At 38.9% G+C, this 15676-nt stretch overlaps 2 protein-coding genes across 3 annotated transcripts in view; one reads left to right on the top strand and one right to left on the bottom strand.

Moving 5' to 3' along the window:
• The window catches only part of mthfd1l (methylenetetrahydrofolate dehydrogenase (NADP+ dependent) 1 like), a 33711-nt gene extending 21379 nt beyond the window's left edge, over positions 1-12332 (bottom strand). The window contains exons 1-18 of the mRNA XM_041976489.1: positions 12257-12332; positions 10185-10423; positions 9030-9114; positions 8459-8509; positions 8285-8338; positions 7870-7994; positions 6896-6996; positions 5594-5730; positions 5048-5159; positions 4754-4809; positions 4545-4642; positions 4258-4431; positions 3870-4006; positions 3362-3408; positions 2799-2906; positions 2588-2662; positions 2001-2103; positions 941-1017 (exon numbers count right to left, since the gene is read on the bottom strand). Of these exons, the coding sequence (XP_041832423.1) occupies positions 941-1017; positions 2001-2103; positions 2588-2662; positions 2799-2906; positions 3362-3408; positions 3870-4006; positions 4258-4431; positions 4545-4642; positions 4754-4809; positions 5048-5159; positions 5594-5730; positions 6896-6996; positions 7870-7994; positions 8285-8338; positions 8459-8509; positions 9030-9114; positions 10185-10420 (1776 nt within the window). The 5' untranslated portion in view covers positions 10421-10423; positions 12257-12332. The remainder of the gene's footprint in view (positions 1-940; positions 1018-2000; positions 2104-2587; positions 2663-2798; positions 2907-3361; positions 3409-3869; positions 4007-4257; positions 4432-4544; positions 4643-4753; positions 4810-5047; positions 5160-5593; positions 5731-6895; positions 6997-7869; positions 7995-8284; positions 8339-8458; positions 8510-9029; positions 9115-10184; positions 10424-12256) is intronic.
• A 77-nt stretch (positions 12333-12409) lies between these two features.
• LOC121634074 (syntaxin-11-like) lies at positions 12410-15266 on the top strand. Of its 2 annotated transcripts, none has more exons than XM_041976493.1 (2): positions 12410-12554; positions 13617-15266. In XM_041976493.1, the coding sequence occupies exon 2, from the start codon at positions 13624-13626 to the stop codon at positions 14518-14520; it is 897 nt and encodes a 298-aa protein (XP_041832427.1). In that variant the 5' UTR covers positions 12410-12554; positions 13617-13623; the 3' UTR covers positions 14521-15266. The 2 variants fall into 2 exon arrangements, with proteins under 2 accessions (XP_041832427.1, XP_041832426.1); XM_041976492.1 differs by having other exon boundaries at positions 13612-15266.
• The last annotated feature ends 410 nt before the right edge of the window (positions 15267-15676 follow it).

The raw sequence follows: 15676 nt of genomic DNA, 5'->3' as shown, positions 1-15676 counted from the left end.
CACATTCAAATATTACAGCCAGTTTGAGAGAATGAAGTGTGTTATAAACCACCGAGCTGTAGAGATTACACTGTGGGAAGAAAACAGGAACCAGACACCAGTCGTCTGGTTAATCACATGTGTAAGAAAGTATGATTCTTATGAATGTGGCCCTGTTTTGGAGAGATGACCGGAAGGAAAAAAAATGATTAAATTACAAACATATATAACTAATTTTGATGTTCCATTTTTATTGACTTATGTGAAACTAGGTGTAATGAGAATGAGAACCATTTAAACTTGGAAAACAGGGAAAAGTGGAAAAGTAAAGTCTCTATTCTGTCCACACACACAGACACACACACACAAAAGAAACATAATTTAAACCACATTAATTCACCAAGGACCTAATGATTTCTATTCCCACTCACAGAGATATTACCCTGAGGGGCTATAGGGTATCCAGCACTGGAGGAAAGTGGAGGGCAAAGGAATGAAAGGGAAACAGAGTGGATGGCAGTAAATATAAGCATATGCTGAAGCAGCTCAGATGCTATTCCAGGTGTGTGTGTGTGTTTGGGTGGGTCATTTTCCCTCTACTCTAAACATTTGCTTTCACTTAGGGCTGCTTGCTTCCCACTGACCTTAAGTGTTTATTCAACAAATTCCATTTAGATGTCATTACTATAGATATATGGCTAAAATATAACAGCAATGGATCATGACCAGAGGATGGAGGAGTGTGCGTGTGTGTGTGTGTGTGCATGAGAACAGCTGTAGTCAAGGTTAAACTCAACCAAAGACTGTTGCAGCATAAAGTATGTAAGAAAAATAACAGGTATCTACCATATTGAATCATTTAACATGAAAAGCTATGTGACATTTGGGGGAAAATTAATGGCTTCGGACAAAACTGGAAAACCAAACAGCTGAACATGTCTTGGGAGTTTTCTGAGCATACCTCTCTGATCCGTCCTTTTTCAGTGCTCGCCTGTCCTACCGTGATCTTCCTCAAAAAACGGTCATTTGTATCAACAACTGAAAAACAAAAGGAAAAAAAAGAAAGGGTGGAATAACATTTATTAGATTTGACTTGATAGCTCAGCTCCACATTTATGTCTTCATCACCAGAATTCAATAACAGTAGAAACCATGTGAGTGAAAAATTTACCTACATGGTAGTTTGGTGTAATGAAAAGGGGAGTGGAACTTCTCTCTCACCCATATAGGTAAATCTGTTTTTAATCCCCTGGGCTTTTTCTCGAAGAAAACCCTTCAGAACTAGTGAAGTAAGAACTGTATCTCATTGATAGCTCTAAACCAACATGGCTGCCACCGTTGTGACATTACAACATTTATCACAACCACACACAGTCGTCTTGTGGTTGATGACACTGAAAATGTGAAGCATTAATTCAATATGAACTACTTTTAGAGTCAAAAGTATAAAAAGGGGAAAATAAATTCTTTTTTGAGACTGCATGTGACACCCATTAAGAATGGGAAAGGACAAAGACTTTAAAGCGCCTGGGATGGTTTTCAAGATGTCTTTGATGTTAATTAGATCTAGGTGACAGTCATGATATTGCTCTTGACCAAGAATAAGTCTCAGGTCAGGTCAAGCTGTCTTTATTTTGATGCCTCAGGTGATGCCAGGTGATCCGTCTGCCACTCTGGAGGTTGTCTTAAAAGTCACTGCTTTGCATTCTGCTGTGTCTGAACGGTTCTGTGCCAGCTTTCCTTTTCCAAGGGGGTCGATCCCTGAGCTTAAATAGGTGGCATATAGCAAACATGTCCAAGCAACTTCCATTTTGCACATAGATTGTCTCCTGGATCCTTCAAGATATGAAAGATATGAGATAAATAATTTCTGAAGCAGGAAAATGTTGGCTGCTCATTACTATTATTAACATTATCATCAGTTCATTTTCCTACAAAAAGCAGCAGACGAACCTTTTAAATACAGCCTGGTTTCACACATACATTTTCTACAGGATGAAATTATAAACTCTTAGAAATACCTCTCTGCCAGGTGATCTTGGAAGGATCAAGATCAAGACGTACAAAGGAGCTGACTTCTTGCGGTGAGAGAGATGCAGGGTCTGTTTTACTGATGCCGAGACGCTGGAATGGAAAAGGGAATTAAGGTGGTCTCACGGGTGTTTTGGAAAAGGTATAGAAATGAGAACACAGCCGACACAGAAATTTATCTAATATTTGATGACAATTATGTTTATTATTTATGGAAACATGCAAAGCTGCTGAAAAATAACTGGAAATTGAGACAAAATGAGGAGACCTCACTGTCGGGTTCAGAAGGAGTTCAGCAGATAAATATTTTATAGCACTTTTAACTTCCCATCAAGAGACTTTATACTTCAGAAGAGACAAACATGAGCTGACATATGTTCAAACTCCATTAGTATGTTGCCAGATATAAAAGTCTCTGTTAAAATAAATGTTAGATATAAACAAATATCTGCAGATGAAGCCACAAACTGAGGCGCCCCTGTTGGACAAAATGAACATTTTATGAGCATTAAATTTATCGTTTTATTACGGTTTGTCTTGACATTTGTGATTTTAGCTCTGCAGAGTTTAGACTTACATGTAGCCTGGAGATTTGGATGGGGGAGAATTGCCTGACTCCATTCACTGAAGGGACCAGTCTTTTGAACAGGGCCTTGATGGTATAAGACAAAACAATCAGTCCATCTTTACATGTAAGTACAGTATATTTAACTGAGCCTTGGGTTAAAGCAAATATTTACAACATCACAGTGAAGTGTCAGAACGAGCTGCTGAATCACTGCAGTCACCTTGTCTGATTGTGTCGCCTCATGGAGCATTCTGGCATCGATGGCCGCTGCCACCAAGTTATTGGCTGCTGTGATGGCGTGAATGTCACCCGTCAAATGAAGATTAAACTAAAGCAAAGAGAAATAAACAGTATAAGGAGATAAACTTCTGTAAGTGTGCATGCTATGAGAGCAGATATGAAACATCTAACAGGGGAGGTTAAAATGGTCTTCTATGAGGTGGGTTTGAACAACGTAATCTTCCAAAGGCTCTAGTTTGGTTCACAAAGTCTTTAGAAATCGGCTGACATTGTTTTTTTTTTTTTTTTTTTTAAAGGGCTGAGAAAGTTGCTGGCACTTTGTAGACTACATGTCTGGAGCATTATAACTTCTCCCCCTCCCTCTTCCATTCAACCTCTTTTCTCTCTGTTTTTATGGACAGTGCCTGGAGTCGCAGCTGCAGGGGTTGGGAATATGTGCACATACATCTTTTGAAGAAACTGGTCAGTCTCTGTGTGTCATAAGTCTTTGAAGCTTCCCTGGTCCTGCTAGGGGAGTTCTTCAAGTCTGTCTGCATGTCTTACCTCCTCCATAGGGATGACCTGGGCATATCCCCCTCCTGCAGCTCCCCCTAGGCACAAAGGAGAGGCAGCACAGTAAGAGATGGTTACATGTCAAGGACATACAAAGGAGCAATATTGAGTGCTGGACTCTACATGAACTGCTCCACCCTTAAAGACAATTCGCCACAGTATGAAACACTAGGCTCAAGCAGACAAAAAAAAAAAAAGCTTAACACACTGCTGCTTGATACACTCCTAACTTCTGGATTGGGATTTCCAAATGAAAAAGGGATATTAAACATCATTATGAGACAGCTGGATATCTGTTCTAATATTAAAATATTAATCAGCAAGGAAACATGAAAGGTATTAAAGTAAAAAAAACTGTTTTACACAAAATTTGTTTAAAAAAGAAAAATTATTTTAAAGGATATTAAAGTATAATTAGATAAGAGGATGCATATTAGGAAAAAAATAATAATAATAAAAACAAAACACAAAAAAACAAAACTGAATATTCATTACTGACCTTTAACCCCAAAGGTGGGTCCCTGGGAAGGCTGCCGGAGGCAAGCAAAAGAGTTGAGCTTCAGGTGGGCTGACATCGCCTGGACCAGGCCGATCGTCACTGTGCTCTTACCCTCACCCAGTGGAGTGGGAGTTATACTGGAAACACAAGAAGGAGATCAGTTCAGAGTTTTACATTTTGGATCTTTAATGCAATATTCATTAAAGTGATAATCCCATCTGAACCGCAGCTTAAAACTGACAGATATGAACAGCAAACCATCGTCTAGAAACATCTCACAATTGTGTCCAAACTCTAATGTATTGCTTAAAGGTCATTTCATATGTTATTGCTTTATGTGACAAACTGAAGTGAATAATAATAATAATAATAGGTGAGTCACACTCACCCAGCAACTAGCACATATTTGCCGTCAGGCTGCGAGTGGAGGCGGTCCAATAGAGAGAGTCGAACCTTAGCTTTGCTCCTGCCGTAGGCTTCGAGCTCCTCTGGAAGCAAACCAATTTCCTCAGCCAGTTGATCAACTGGTTTGGGTGTCTGAGCTCTGGATATCTCTATATCACTGACACAGAGAAAAACAAATCACTGACATTCATTTAAAGCAGGCATGGTACAGTCAAGTGTTGTGTAAACAGCTTCTACAGGTAAATGTAGTTAAAAGTACCAAATCATTACCTTGGTACAGGGGTCAGGGGTTGTAGTTTGAGGCTGCGCAGGTGCCAGGGTTTGTACTGCTGATCTTGAAGCCACCAGCTGCAGCTCTGGACCACATTCTAACAGAGGGAAAGAGAGATAGATAAATAAGCAACCAGAAAATAAACAATTGAGGCAGGATATACAGCAGTAAAGCAGCGAGGTGAAGAGGGACCAGAAAAAAGACACACCTGTGCTCTGTAAGCTGCTGTGAGGTATCCTAATCCAGATCTTGAGGCACGCTCGTCTAAGTTTAAAAATAATCTGATTAAAACACATGTAGTCACAAGAAAATTGTACACTTCTCTACCAGGTAAATATTGTATAACACTTGTGTCTTTGGAAGCTTAGGTACACCCAAGGTATTAGTCACCTATAATCTCATTAAATGTTTCCTAAAAGGATAGCAGCTAAAAATATTTAAGATTTGTAAGCCATTTCTACACAGTGACAAGGTACATGCAGATGTGATTATTTAGCCTTACTTGGCCCTGTGGTGGGCTCACAGCGAATGACAGCAGCCCCTGGTCTCACCCAGGTAGGTGGAACATCTATATTTCCTGCACTCAACAGCACCACAGCATCTGCCTGCATCATCTGGCAAAAGAGAAGAAGATGCAAACGTGAAGGATATGACTTAACTTACCATATAAACCCTATATAGAAAATGGTTATATCCTTATAAGGATGTGAGCTTATATGGGAAATAAATAAAAGTGAAAAAGTATTAAAATATTTTTTTGCATTACCTCAATGAATGTTACAAAAATAAAAAAAGAAAGGCAAAAAAACTTAATAAGTGACTGCATAGGGATGCTGTCCATTAGAAAAACTGAGTTTGACTTTATATTACAATTGACTGTGCCAACACTGCCACCTTGTGGTCAGATGTGAACAATGCACACACTGAAACTCGACTGACATCTAAAAATAGGTCTAAAGACGTACGAATGAAAGAAAAAAAGAACATGTAAAACTGGAATTTATCACTCTTTTTATGCATTAAAAAAATGAAGTCTCAGTTAACAAACCTGAGTCTGCAGGGTCTTGGTGTTCCAATGACAACTCTGAGCTGTCATCCCACTTCTTTCAATCAGACATTGCAGGGCCAATCGGAGGGGTCCTTCTCCTCCAACCAGCAGGACAGTTTTTCCTTCCAAAGGAGCATCTGTGGAAACATTTAAATAATCAGGAGTGAGCAAAAATATTACCTCAATATTCAGGTTTTAGAGTTATCAAGTAAAGGCAAAACTATATTAATTAAAAAAAACATGCAAGCAGGTGGCTTGTAAAAAGAAAAACACGCTGTGGTTTATTTTTCAGTCACAATTACCTTCATGCAGTCAAAAGTGCAGCAATTGTTTAAAAATGCTTGTAAATCTGTTAGTTCTACTTATGCATCCTACTGCCCAAACCTTGACATTAAAATGCCCTAGAATCAGTCTTGGATTCAGTTTTTTCATGTTATATTTTTAAGACGTCTTAAATGCATCGTGTGTGTGTGTGTGTGTCTGTGTCAATTCAAGCGAACATAGGAAAAAGATTCTTTACAAAAATGTTTGTTTTGCAATTTTTAACAGACAGCAAGTAAACAGCTGCAGATAATAAAATCATTAACAAGCAGGTCAATTATACTGATCTTGTAGTCAGTATGAAACAGTACATTCAATCTTATCGGATTTTTGTTGTCCAGAATCATTTCAGTTGCAATTATTAAATCTAAATTACTGTTCAGTTTTTTTGTGCTGTTAACAATATAGCCTCCGCATCCAGTAACAGTGCATGTTGGTACTGATCCAATCACAGTCTATCACAAACCTTATCACAAGCCCTGAAAGATTTAATGGATGTCTCAACTTTAGTGCTGACTATGTTAGTTCATAAGGGATTACATTAGTAACAAATAGTGGACACTATGCTGATTGCTGGAAATAACATCACAGTAAAAGCTCAACCTCTTGTATGGATTCGACAGATGTCCCTGCAGGACTTTACATTTATCTCCTATTAAAGCAATCCCACTTTAAAAGCCTACACACATGCAACAAATATGCAGAACAGTACGTAACCCGTCAGTTGTCACCTACAGACAAACTTCCGAATAGCTTTCTTCCCGGCATCACCCATGCCTGGTTTGGTGGACAAAGACATTTATACATCACTGATTTTTCAGTGAACTGTGGTCAGATCCCACAGGACAGTCTACAAATATCCAGACCCAAAGATGGGTCATAATATTAAAATACCTGATACCCCTGAGCTTGATACATTTACAGGGAAAAAGGTTTAAAATCTCTAATTGTGCGGATTTGGTGTAATTAACGAAAACTCACCATGTTTCCCCAGAAGATCCAAAACAGCACAAGCTACAGGTGGCGCAAAACCTTTGCTCAGGTCCCCTCGCAGCAGGCGGCCCATATTCAAATCTGACATGCTACAACGAGGCAAAACCAGACAGAAATATGGATATCACAACATGGAAATGATTTTGCTCTTCATAAACAGCGTGAATACACATTAAACATCAAATATATTCAATCATGCATCAACCTAAGTTTTTTTTTTATAAAGAGATTATAAAGTATAAGCTATTAAATAAAAATCATTCAAGAGGTTAGACTCTTTGTTTCATTGTAAATAATTACTTTTATCCTTATGTTCACTGATATAACAAGAAAATAGCAACAAAATAATAATAGCTCATATGTCTTTTAATTTTTTTTTCTAAATTAACAGTCATCTGTAATTATTGTTAAACAAGAAACCTTTTCATTTACTACAACCAAACATAAATCATCTCCTTAAATAAAAGAGCACAGCAATAAACTTCTAATTTTTAACTTTTTTCTAGTTTGTGTGAGCTAATTTATGTTTTTTTTAAGTGGCTGAATTTGTTTTAGACATCCTAAATGGATCCAGTTCACTTTAATTTGTGATGATTGAAAAGGGCATCTTGCTAATTTTCTTTTTCCACTCTGTGCTACAGACACACACTCTACATTTTGCCTTAATTCTGTGGCAGCCCTTTCTGATTTAGCTTAAATTACAAACACCACGTGAGGGAATGCACTCAATCACTTTAAACCAGAGAGCCACACACAAGTCCCATTTACCTGCCTGGTGGTTGTATAAGCATGTTGACTGTACTATTTGTAGCACTCTTTAACCTTAAATCAGTGTGTTTTCATTTATTTTTACAATTAAAGAACTTTTTTTATTTGATCTTCCCACTATTTTGTCTTTCTGTGGCAGGGGATCTGAGCCAGTTTTATCATGACTAAATACGTCTGCCTCTGCAAGATTTTACCCATCAACATTCTTTTCAGGTTTGAGCGTGTTGAGGACTCGGCTGGTGAGGGAAGTTGGGGGGAGGTGGAGGTAGACGCCGTGCACCCTGGGGTCATGGTTCAGCTTCAGCAGCTGCTCTACGATCTACAAGTAAACAGAAAGAAGTTGAGAAACGTGGCAGCGATGTGTGAAAGTAGAGCAGCAGGGTTCTTCTCAGGTTAGGAATTGGAATGTAAATCATCCTCCGTCGGCTGAAATGCCTGAGCTATTCTAGGATATTTCATCCATCTGAATGGAGAAAGGCTACAGCTGAGCTTGGAGACCTCCCCAGGTTCTCTTACATAATGTTGGGAAATATTATGAGGTGAAAAAAAAAGCTTGTACATGAATGATTAAGTACAAAAAAATAGAAAACATGGGTCAGTTTCACTTACTTCATCTTCAGTGCACTCCTTTGCCAGACAAATCTGAGTCACATTTAAGCCAATCTGTAAACACACGGGGAGGTGTGAACTGTTTGCTATTAGGTTTTAATTATTTGGTAAATTTGTGAAAATAATTCATATGAACCAAAATTCACACAACGGAGCTGCCAGAGAGACACTTACCTTTTCTACCACTTTCTTATTGATATCCAAGATACCGTCATCGTCACCTGCCTTTGAGACAAAATAAGCTGATTTAGCAAAACACACAGAAAGCTGATAGCAAAGTGGTGTCAGCAAAAACAGATACACCCCCCTCCCAAAGGTCAAAGGTAAGCTGAGGCAAAACAAGCTACAACTAACAATAAAACCCTGCTCTATAAGTTAAGATATACTGACTGTTATATTTCAAGAAAATGCTTCTTTTCACAACAAAACTGGAGCTTGCATTTGTCCTTATGTTTTGTTTTTTTGTGTGTGTCTTTTTTAGAAAGTAAGGATGGAGTGGAAGTCTAGTGGTTGCTTAGGTGTGGAGAACCTGGGTTCAAGTCCCTGGTGTGCCAGCAGGGCTGAACCACTGTGGGCTCTTGAGCAAGGAGCCTACCCACTCCACCCCAACTGCTCCCCAGGCGCCAAAACATGGGTAGAGATGGGTTAAATGGCAAACCAAGTTCTCCAATCAGGATTAATAAAATAACAATTGGGTAATATGAATCCCAGGTGGTGCTGACATTTTTTTTTTTCATTACAGTACCTGTAGAATAGCTAACAGAGGTTGGATTTCTGGATTTCTTCCCTCTAGAGTTGCCAATGCCTCTTTGGTGCTCTGAACCACTTCCCTGTGGAGAAAATAATTAAACTTATTTACCCAAAAAATGGACATGGAGGAGAGAAAAACATTGTCTCTACCAGAGTGAAACTTAGTAGGTTGATTCTGTGACACAAATAGCTAAATTGTAAAGTGTTTTATTTTAATTTCCCCCCTTATTATTTAGTTTTACTTATTTAAACTCGTAAACTACAGTTTAAAACTGCTGCTATCCATATTCTACTGCCAACAATGAAGTCAACACTGGACATAATTTCATGATTTGAATGAATGAACAGACAGACACTGTAATATTCTCTGTGAATGATCCAAGTCCAACACATCCTTAAAATGTATTCATACCAGAAACAATTCTGTCTAAGGTCACCTCTTTTTGTCTGACCAGATTTCAGCTGTCTGACCTTGCAGTGGTCATTGGTCCTGGTGGACATTGGTAATTTCAGTCCGATCATACCAGACAAGTCAGAAAGTCCAGACTAAATGAGAAAGCACTCTTGGTTTCTGGAGGTAGCCTTAAATCTTTTGAGTCTCCTGACATAGACAATGAATATCCATTAAATGAATATATGTTTTTAAAGCATAAGCTGGTGTTTGAGGGTAGATGCATTTTAAAAACATTACAAAACATTCCTCTGTATGGTTCTGTTTCCTCACTTTAATTTCCCTAGATGCTGCACGTGTTATCTAACTGGAACTAGTTTTATTGTTTATGTTTTGTCTTTGCATGAGTGTCTCCCATGGCCACTAAATATGCAACTCTGTACTGTAAACGACTGGCAGTAGCGGAGGAATGATATTACAATGATTTATCCACAATCTGTAAGATCCTGCCTGTTTTCAGAATCGTGTGTTTAAGCAACAACACGGAGAAGTTACATCAGCTGGCTCGAGTCCCTCTGATCCAACAGAGGCACGTGCAGAGCTGGCTGCAATCCAAGGGCCAAAACGCCGGTGGGACTAAGCATCAGTTGATCACTAAGCAAAATACAACTCGTAAGAATATTATTTCGGGTAAAAAAATAATACTGAAACAGTCTTACTACAGCGATTTAGTGTTTTAATCCACGCTGTCTTTCTTACCATACAGAACTGTCGTATTCAGACCAAACTTCCTCTTGGGACTCCTTTCCGAAGATAACGGTATATTTCGGGTTAGTGCCGCTGCTAGTAGCAGCGCTTACCATCCGGAGGATACATGACTTTTTGGTAAATCCAACTGGGAGACATCTCCGCGGTAGATCGCTGAATCTGTTTCCTGGACGAGCTCCATGCACCCGAAGACTCCCACAAGCACTGCGAATCGTAGCCAGCTTCATAGTCTTTTTTTTAAAACAGTGATTGTAATTATTTTCTTTTTAAAGTATCTGATGGACTTTCTTCTATTTGCTTATGGAGCGGCAACTGGTGGGGTTCCTCCCAGAGGAACAAAAAGAAAGTTTAGGTGGCCACAGGATAGCTACTGATGGAGGTACGATGGCTTCAGGGGCAGTCGGAATTTCAAACTTCCAGATACTGATACACTTGAACGGTTCTAATAGCTGATAAATCCTTGTCAGAGAGATGCGCTTTTATCATAACACAAACTCTGTAGGAGGAACATGTGGATTTCATCATTGTCATCGTGTAGCCTATCACAAAGCAAGACTCCAAAAATGTGTTTACTCAAGTATAAATTGCATGCTTGATTACTTTTGTCCACCTTTGTATCATAACAGATAAAGTTCATCTTCTTAGTAGGCGCATAATAAATATATATTCTTAAAAGGTGCCACACAGTGTTAGTGTAACATTTAAGATAAGATTCCTTGGAGAGACGTTTTTCTTGGAAAATTCCGAGTGATACTTAAAGGCATCGAAGTCATTCATAGCATACAAGGAGATCATGTGAGTTCGCAGCCCACCTTAAGCAGTAGTTCAAGGGACATACTGTGTCACATTAAATGTTCCCATTCATATTCAGTTGATAAACAGGGCAAGACTAAATTCTTTGCCATGTTTATCCTGGAACTCACTTTGAAAAACCAAAGAAAGGAGAGCTCCCCAAACGATTGCCGTAAAAGAAATAAATAAATCACGTTTTATTATTCACCACATTTGACTGACGCCATACTTGAATTGCTTTTGATATTTGAATCAAAAGCACCGAGAACAAACACCTAAGCATGTCAAGTGTGTGGAGGATGAGGGGGATATCTTGTCCAAACAAGTCATAAGATCAGACGTTCCTCTGCATCAGCTCTAACAAAGTTTTTTGACCTTATCTCTTATTGTACATGTTTTGTTAAATCATATCTAATATGTGTGCATATCTAAGGGCAGTTTTATCTCCACGAGACAGCTCACTTGTGTCACTGGATCACTGTGTGAACTTAACGCAAAAAGGAAAAGAAATTTGTGTTCAATCGTTGTATTATACATCACTGAAAAGCCAGATTATTCACCTTTACAGCAAATCATAATTTCTAAACATCGAGCTTCTGTGGAATGAGCGACACAGGTAAACGTGAGGGTAGTGGATGAAGTTAGGTCCCAAATTCTGCAGATATGGGATCACCACTGGCTCTAGCATTTTACTTAAATATGTCTGTCAGTTAGGTGCCAGTCATGCATCTGCGAGTGAAAGGATAAATACCAACAAGAGGCACATTTGTTGCTCATTCCAAAAAATGTACGATCCTTACAAGTTATACCTGACTAATCAGGCTTTCCCAACTATGTATGATTTAACATTGAAAGGTATTATTATAAGATAAATTTAATTTAATTTATTAATCATTTATTTGTATTTGCGCAAAACTGGTTAAACTGCTTTGGTGTGTTTAGTTAATTATCCTCCTTCTTTCTTAACACAAAGACACACCTAGTCATCTTATAAGTCATCTGGGCGTGGCTGTTAAAATCTTACTGTCTGCGTGTTTCATGGTGGCTCCTTTTATTTGGGTGGTACCTTCAGTTACGAGGAAAACCCCCCAAACAAATCTTTCCACAAAAACTGCAACCCGAGGTTCAAAGGCGAACTTTCTAGTAAAAAATACTGCCACTTTGACACATTTGAGAACACCCCCAAGCCTCTGTGTACCTTCACAAACAATTTTGGTCAAATATATTCCCTGGAAACTGCGATCAAGTTCAAATTGGCACCCGCTGCTCACCTTCTCTACTCAGTCAACGCTGTTGGGATGCAGCGTCACTGCAAGGCCAAACCGACCGGACTTCATTCCACAAGTCACACCATCACAGTTGCGTGGCGCAATCCCTCGCCCTGACTATGCCAAAGTAAAATTCCAGTTTTAGCTCTAAACATAGCAGCATTACGCGTGTGACTGACTGTGTTTTTCTGCGCACAGTCCAACTCAGCCGATCTCAGAACTGGAGGATGCTGCTGAGGCGCTGCAGCCACCTCACTCCAAGGGACAAAGTTTGATTTCTACGGACATCAGAGCGAAATAGGTAAAGCTGTTTACTTTAATCTTGCCACCTTGCAATGGGTTTGAGAACACATTCTTTCAGTTTCTCGCTCAGGAAATGATGAATTAAAGATAAAAAAGATTACATCCACAAGTGTATGTTGTTAAGTTTGGGGGAACAATTGATACCAATGTGGTGATACTTGTAGATAAAAAAAAAATAACTTATAAATTTATGAGTAAGATCTGCCGTTTATTTTGGGGAAAGACATACTGGTTAGATTTATATGTAGAATTTGATCAGTTTTTAAAAAACACATTCATAGAAATTACTGTGCTTGCATGAATTTGTCTTGGATGTGGCCTGGTGTAATTTACCATGAGGATATTTGAACCTGAGTAAATCAAATATAGTTAATTACAATGCTTATCAATTCTCTGGTGTTGCTAAGCAGGTGAATCTATAGAGGGGTGATAAATGGTGCATTTAAAAGTTGCATCTGCTATATTTTAGCCTTATAAGAATGTGTACAAGGAATGCTGGCTTAAAGCAGAGACAAAATGTTGGATATGATACAGGTGACTGGTTTAGGAACCTCGTGAAATGCCTTATAATGATGTAAGCAGCTTCCTCAGCTCATTAAAAACTGTTTTGTTCAGATTGTATCTCAAATTCCAAGATATGTCTAGGTCTGATGTACAGAGTCTGATGTTAGGTTAAAAGTCTAAATGAATGTCTGGATAAAGACGTCAGACGAATCACAAGCTAAAAGAACTAGTTTGGCCAGAAGAAACACCTATGGTTATTCTCAGGAGAACCTGTTCAGCTAGTGAGAGGTACTGGGTGAGTTATACATGAAGGAAGAAGGAAAAGGCTTCTTAAGCATGACAGAGTCAACAAAAGACCAGTTGTTTTTCTAGTTATTTGTTGTTTTATACCTATTAAATGTAGCTTCCAGAAAGCATTGTAAAACTAAAATTCATGCTTGTTTTCCTTGTCAGGTTTGCCCATTTTAATGAATTGTGTCTACCAATGTGTGTCAGAGGGAGGTATAATCAGAGAAAAAAAATCATCTTGACTTTTCTGACTTTTCTCGCAGTCCAGTGCAACCATGAGGGACAGACTGAGTCACCTGCAGGTAATGTCCAATGGGAACATTGAGCAGATGGAGTATGAGGAGTCCACTGTCTCGGACTCCTTCAGCAACATCGACCTGGAGGAGGAGCTGCCCCATGAGGCAGTCATTTTTGACAATAGCCCTGCTCTGGCAGAAGTCTTTTCTCAATCTCAGGATATCCATAAAGAAATCCAACTAATCAGGCTTGAGGTGAAAAAGCTTCGAGAGCAGAATTCTCGCATGCTCCAGGGCACCACCACCATGAGCACAATTAAAAGGGACTCTAATGCTATTGGTGCTGACATAAAGAAGAGGGCTGAGGGTGTTCTTGCACGCCTGCAAGACATGAATGGAACAACCCACAAGCTAGAAGAAATGCATGGGTCAAATTCTGCCACCACACGCATCGCCAGAACCCAGTACGCCTGCCTTAGTAATGGCTTTCGCGATGTGATGTTTGACTATAACGAGGTTGAGATGAGCCATAGAGAGAACTGCAAAGCCCAGATCCAAAGGCAAATGGAGATAGTAGGGCGCGATGTGACAGGAGAGGATATAGAGGAGATGATTGAGAAAGGTCAGTGGAACATTTTTACTGACAATGTTGTGAGTGAAGGCAGAACGGCCCGATCAGCTCTGTCCCAGATTGAGAAGCGCCACCAGGAGTTGGTGGATCTGGAGTCTCGTATAAAGGGCATCCATGAGATATTCCTGGACATCGCCCTGCTGGTAGAAGAGCAGGGCCCCATGCTGACCACCATCCAAACCAACGTTCAAAAAACTGATGAAGGCATACAAGATGCTCTCGTCAAACTTCGCACAGCCAAGCGTCATGACAGAGACAACCCGTTTAAAAAGATGTTCTGCAGCTGCTTTCCATGCTACAACTAAGGCCTTGAAAGGGTAGAGGGATTGCAACATAAGCAGCGTGCTGTTCAAATAAATAAACAGATTAGTAATGGGACATTGCTCTTAAAATATGAATATAACCTGTGGAAAATGAAGGTATAAAGGTTGCAATAGTTGTATCTACACTGAGAGAAAAATATTTGTGTGAAGCACCAAAAATTGTACTGAAGTCACATTTGTGTTTGTACAAGAGATTTGAGACGGGTATCTCAAATCTAAATCCACTCTCCCATGACTGAGGCTTGACTGAGACAATTTGAAAAGATTTTTCCTGTTTTTATGGCCTCTGAGACATAAAAAAATATATATATGTGTGTGTGTGTGTGTGTGGGGGGCGCTGGGAATGCTGACTCATGAAACGCTCCCTGATGCTGGAAACTACCACAGTAAACTTAATTTTTAACAACTTATTTCAAACATTTTTGCCATGTGTCATTGCACCTGTAAAATAGATGCTAGAGTTGACAGAAAAATGAAAGTCTATTTGAAGATTTGTATAGTTTAGATTTCCTTGAATTAGTTTTAAATATTTTTCTTAAATATAAATCATGGTTGCAATGTTTCCTGATATTTCCTCACCAGACATGAAACATTTTTAAAAGAGAACATCTAGATTTTATGCAGTGATCACTGTTTATGTGCTACCTTTGATGATTTCTTGCATGAGAAAACTTTGTTGTATTTCTTCTTTGGTGTCTTGTATTTATCATAAAAAATATTAAAATGTGTCATGAGTCTGTAGTTATTTTTATTTTAAGCAAACATCTGGAATGAGCCAAGGAGCCCAAATAGCAAAGGTCTGATCATCTGTGTCCATTTGTGATTTAGGAACATTTAAAGGAGCCCTGTTGGATAATCTCATATGTCAAGCTTGTTTGTTAAATGTTACATAAGTAGGCAGGGCATATAATGTTATGAAAGAAGCCATGACGCCTTAAAATGTTTGAGTAGGCAGTGAATAAAGTGCATTGCAGTATTCCAGTTTGGAAAATGTAAAAGCATGGATGACCTTCTCTAGATCAGCAGGAAGGACAAATTTCCTATAAAGTTAATTTTTGTGCAAAACAGATGTGTCAAATATGACATTTGGATTGTGTGTTTATATTCTGGGAAAAGGAATTTAGGCTTAAACTAGGTT

The sequence above is a fragment of the Melanotaenia boesemani genome, chromosome 22 (assembly GCF_017639745.1).
Source record: "Melanotaenia boesemani isolate fMelBoe1 chromosome 22, fMelBoe1.pri, whole genome shotgun sequence".
NCBI lineage: Eukaryota > Metazoa > Chordata > Actinopteri > Atheriniformes > Melanotaeniidae > Melanotaenia > Melanotaenia boesemani.
This window is presented reverse-complemented; position numbering and strand designations above follow the sequence as displayed.